The sequence below is a fragment of the Stylophora pistillata genome, unplaced genomic scaffold, assembly GCF_964205215.1.
Source record: "Stylophora pistillata unplaced genomic scaffold, jaStyPist1.2 SCAFFOLD_4905, whole genome shotgun sequence".
NCBI lineage: Eukaryota > Metazoa > Cnidaria > Anthozoa > Scleractinia > Pocilloporidae > Stylophora > Stylophora pistillata.
In genome coordinates, this window is record NW_028290942.1 from 1 (window position 1) to 5,413 (window position 5,413).

The 5,413-nt window shown below is 40.0% G+C and overlaps 1 protein-coding gene across 1 annotated transcript; it reads left to right on the forward strand.

Moving 5' to 3' along the window:
* Nucleotides 1-649: 649 nt before the first annotated feature.
* LOC111321075 (rhamnose-binding lectin) lies at nucleotides 650-5,142 on the forward strand (the record flags this gene model as incomplete). The annotated part of the gene is made up of 5 exons (XM_088746769.1): nucleotides 650-853; nucleotides 1,055-1,357; nucleotides 2,045-2,332; nucleotides 3,325-3,504; nucleotides 4,814-5,142. Coding segments are annotated over 5 exons (1,253 nt in total), but the record flags the coding sequence as incomplete, so codon positions are not given.
* Between the last annotated feature and the right edge of the window lie 271 nt (nucleotides 5,143-5,413).

Below are 5,413 nucleotides of genomic sequence, written 5' to 3' on the forward strand. Positions count from 1 at the left end.
CAAACACAGCTGTCAAGCTGGTAAGTATCCGTGAAAATTGCTTAACCTGAACAGTACTTATAAGTCGTTCTATTTGACTGTGCGAACAGCCATTAGACTTCAAAGGGATGACCACAACTGTCCCATCATCGAGGAACTTTGATGTAATGTCATCGTGACCTCGAAAGTACAGCCCAACTGTATGACTGTAGCTCTAACATGGCAAAAAAGCTTGAATGAAACATCTTTTAAACGTTATTAAATAAAATTTTCTGTAGCTTATTAATGGTCCGACCCGTTAGAGCGAGCAACAATGAAAGATTTCAAACGCACTAAACAGCTTTAGTGGGTTTCAAAGGGGAGTCCAAGAAAATATTTTCAACCCCGAATATCCGGCTCAAGATTTCCATCGTCTCAAACCTACATGGATTAGAAATAAAAAGGAGGCAAGGGATCTCAGTATATCACAATTATTTCACCCCTTATATTTCGAAGCTGCCGGCATCTCTAACCATGTCTGCATGCCTAGCCTTGTGAAAATATTGGAACAGAACGGTTTTTTTTACCGTGAAACTAAGGACAGAAATCTGACTGGACGTTCTTCTTTAAATGGCACTGATCAACGAAGTTACTCTATTCACCAAACATGTTTGTTGTGACTGAACCATAGTATCTCTTCGATATCTATTGATCTTAGCTGACAATGGCTATCTCCAATGGGAAGGCTGGAGTGCGTGCCCTGACGTGTGCGGTATAAGGTACCATCAAGTCAGGAGGAGGATTTGTCAAAATCCTACCACTACTATAGGAGGTGGTGATTGCTCCGGTCGGAAATCAGAAACTCTGGAGTCAGGATGTTACAAAGAGTGTCTTGGTACGTGTTTATGTTGTTTTGTTCGACACTATGCAGTGTAAGCTACCCTCCATCACAAACCAAACCTGACTAGCCAAAATCCTAACCACTGGGTCATGACAATTGAGCGGTAGTATCGTTACGATAGACATCTAGATTGATCGGTAGTCACATACACAAATTTTAAGTAGACGTCACCATGTTAATCTACGTTTTTTTTAGACCGCAATTCTACAACCTACGAATTTTTGACAGCCAACTTATCTTGTCCAAACGGTACATTCATCAACATTAACAGCATATACTACGGCCGTGAACAAGAGAACGCTAGCATTTGCGACAGCAGTGGCCTTTCTAATGATGCATACGTACCCCCGACTGACACGGCTGGCCATAACAGAGCGCAGGTCTATGAAAGATGTCAGATGAGATCTAATTGTACAATAGAGGTTTCTAATGACACTTTCCTCGATCCATGCCCTGGCTTCAGAAAGCAATTGAAGATCCAGTACACGTGTAGTCCTAGTAAGACAATAATTCTACACTTTCGTTTTGATCTTTTTCATAGATGGCTAACATGATTATTGATGATCATTTTATGTGCATGGAAATTGGCCCTCTTAACCTCGCTTTTGATTGAAATATTGAGGCAGAAAGGCTTATTTACATAAATACAGAAGGTCTCTAGTTGGAGTACGGTTTATATAAAAAGGCACTTTAACCAATCAAAAAATGTGTTACATTTGGTTAATTAAATATTTATATCTGTCGAAGCCAATGACTGTATCATAATGAGGTCATGTTTCTGTTTTTGCGAACTTTTTCACATGATGACCTAACTGTCGCTGAGCATTTGCGGTAAAAATCGTGTTTCTAATACCGAACGAACTCTAGATAAGTGTCTTGAAAAGACTTTATCACATTGTTAATTGCTCAAGACGAACCTTTAAAAGTGGCAAATGTTCGTGCCGTATAAATTAATCTCCTGTCATAGGCTTTTCAAACAAAATTCAGGGAAAGTCTAGAGGATGGACGTTGCAAGCCGAATTGACACGTTGTAAGTATCCCACTAGACACTATACCAAAAATCAAAATTATAATTTTAAATGGAGCAGAATTTCGAGATTTGGCAATCTTCAGGAAACGCAACATATTCCCTCCTTGGTTAGGTAATAACTTGATATTCATGTGTCAATGTCTCTCTCTTTGCAGTATTTGAAAGAACATTTTGCGACGCAGACAAAGCTTTATTAAGCTGCCCCTTAGGAATGCGAGTTGTTTTTCACTACACGCCCTTCTATGGTCAAATGAACAAGTCAGAATCTTGTCCTGCAACAGAAACAGGATCGTGCAGCTCTGATCTGAAATATGACGTCATGAATCAATTCTGCGGTGATGTAAACAAATGCGATATCCCGAAGATATCATACGATGAATTAGATTTGGAACAATGCAAAGACACCAGTAATTATCTCACGATTCATCACAGCTGTCAGAAAGGTTGGTGCTCTTCTCCGAAAGCCGGTGTTTTGAAGGTTGACAATTTACTTCCTTTTCCCTTTGGGATTGGCTTTTCAAGCGAGCAATACGTTCCCACAGGTTTCTTTACCTCTTCTCGATCCGTAGATACGCATAGAACGCATTGACTAAGAAAGATGGTAAACTCCAAGCCCGGTTGGGAAATAGAGTGGGACGTAAAGTAGAAGCTTCACAAATACCCAGCTATCCTGGTCCCATATTTGGCCATAACTTGCATGTGCTTCATCTTTAACTTCAGCTTCATATAACAAGCCTCCAATAATCTCCGCCTCATACACACTGAGCTATTGCATCATGAATGTTCAATTTTTGTTTATTGTCTTTTTCTCCCGTTTAAAACATCCTTCACGTACTTTTCAAAAAAATACCTTTTCCCAAGGATCATTTAGCGATGTTCTGATAACGCTTTAGTTTTAAAAAATAACAGTCGTTTTCAGTGATGCATCCAGTCAAGTGAGTGGTAGACCCGAGAGTGTCACGTGGGAGATAAGATAAGTAAGGCCACAAATAGGCCATTGAAGAAACGTGAGAGGACTGGGAAAGAGTGTGGTTGGTTTCCGTTTGTTTGAAAAAGTAAGATATTCAAATGAAAGATCAACTAAATTAGAGAGTCTGAAGCAAGAATAGAAGTATTTAGAGCGGGAAAATGGCAAAATTACAGCTTTTCAATATCACCTAAAATGGTGAGTTTGTATGGATTGGGTAGACAGGGCAAAAAATTTTAAGGGTTTGTATGGAATTTTTGCAACTTTTGCAAGGCTTCAATTTGGACACTTTTCCGCTGAAAACTCTCAAACTTGGCTGGGTAGCTTTTCATTCAGTAACATTTCAGTTGAAACGTTTAGATTTTCAATGTAATCAATATAAGAAACTCGTCCCAGTCCTCTAATGTTTCTGCAATGGCCTATGTAGAAGCGAAAATTAATTGACTCGAATGTTTTCTTCTTTCCAAGTGGAAGTCATCTATACTGCTTGGGGTCCCTGGGGTCCATGCGAAACCTGTGGTCTCACCGCTCGTCGAATAAGAAAACGTCGATGTGTTAATCCTGGTATAGAGTATTTTGCACCTCCGAGGGGCTGCGGCTACTGGTCAAACTTAGCACAGCAGGATCACTGTTACCATAGCTGTGGAGGTGAGAACAGGTCTTTTGCTATATAAAGTTCATAAGTTCTACAGTATCAGTTTCAAAAACCCTTTGAGCCCACTAACTAGGGGGTAAGCCTCTATTACTGTTGCGGCGATAGAGTATGTAGAGTTCCCACTGTACTTCACCCTTACTTGCCATTCCCTACTATGTGGAATTGGACTTACTGAGCAGCCCAGGGTCCGGTGTAGACCCGAGCTTAACACCCCATGCTCCCCAGCTGTAGGGAAGATGGCCTAACCTAAGCTCCTTAGTAAGGAATGGTATAAACACAGCGGTCAAACACTGCGCATGCACGAGGCTTGAAAATAATAAGAGGGATTTACGAACACGTGGTTAGCCTAAGGTAGGGAAGAAAATATAAAATTCTTAACTATTTTGATGCGTAAGATAAATGAAAGAAGAATTTGATATCCCAACTGTTTTTATCGCGGACGCTTCGTTTCGGTGATGAATGCAAATGACAGAACATTTCTTCTACCCTTGCTGCAAAGTCTACTGTCCGCTGTAAACATAGACCTGCGATCGTCACATATATCTTGTGTGCCTATGGTACTTCACTTTTTTCCTCCTTTCCCTCGATGTTTACCGATGACTCCACCTCGGACATAACGAAGAATAACTACTACTAGCGCGACCAAGCTTTCGGAGGACGACTTCATCTCTCTGCCGTGCAAAGGGTAAAAGAAGTACGAGAGTAAACTAGCACAAGTCTAGAACAATAATGTGTATAAGTCTCTAGTATAAGACCTTAGAAACTTCGAATTTTCCTTAGAAAGTTCGAAAAACTACGTCTCACTTAGATTTTCCATGTTTACAAAAGCAAATTATCCATCTAGGTGCGCAAGTGCAATCATTTGGCTGCTGTGTTGATACTGTAAAGCAATTGATTACCGCTGATCAAATGTCTTTACTTTTGTATGCGGTATGCTTAGATGTCAAAATAGGCATATGGACTGCCATTGGCTGATTCTCACGGGTTATTGTCTCAGCATTCATGGTCACATTGCTTCTTTTGTACTACTTTATTCTAGTACTAAGATTATGGTTTTATATCCAACGATATGCTTATGTTGGACATAAAATTGCACTGACCTTGGTATCCGTAGCTTTCATTGAAGAACATCCTAAATTAGAGGGACTCCAGCCCCTAAGGCTGTCATTTGAAAGAAGGTTCATGCCTGTATGATAAAGATGAGAGAGATTTTTATCGTTGCTTAACAGAAATAGGGAAAAGAATTTTATTGTGACTTGAAGTTCTTGTATAGTTTTAGTCATAGATGTTATTTATCTGTAGATAAAAATGTGAGCCTTGATGATGGGCAAAATACCACAATTGTGTGTCCTAAGGACAACAATTACTACACTGTGATCGAGATACGTTCAGTCTTCTATGGGAACGGCATTTGTCCATCAAACAACGGTAGCAAGATTGCTGTCATGAAAAGATGTCAGGGACGAAGCCAATGCTACCTCGAAGCTTCAGCCGACATATTTAACGATTCTTGTCCAGGGTTAAAAAAATATCTGAATGTAACGTACAGGTGCCAGTCAAGTAAGTGCAGTAGTAAGTAAATAGAGAGCCATATTTGCAGTATCTGGTCAAAATAAATGAAACGTTTTGGCGTTCTATCATTTATATTAAGAGTCACGGAGAGTCACTTGGATTTTTCGGCATACAAGGTATGCATATGCTGTACTGAAGAAAATGGGCCATTCGAAAAAATGATTTAAGAATTGTTTCTTCGAGCTCCGAGGGACTTCATAAAATGTTTTAAATGATTATAAGAGTACTACAGTACTCTTTTCTCAGTCCGACACCAGGGGTAACTTTTCTCCCCACTTCTTGGTTTCGCTCTTTTCCGGTGCCAAAATCTCAGCCCCCTGAACCCAGTGC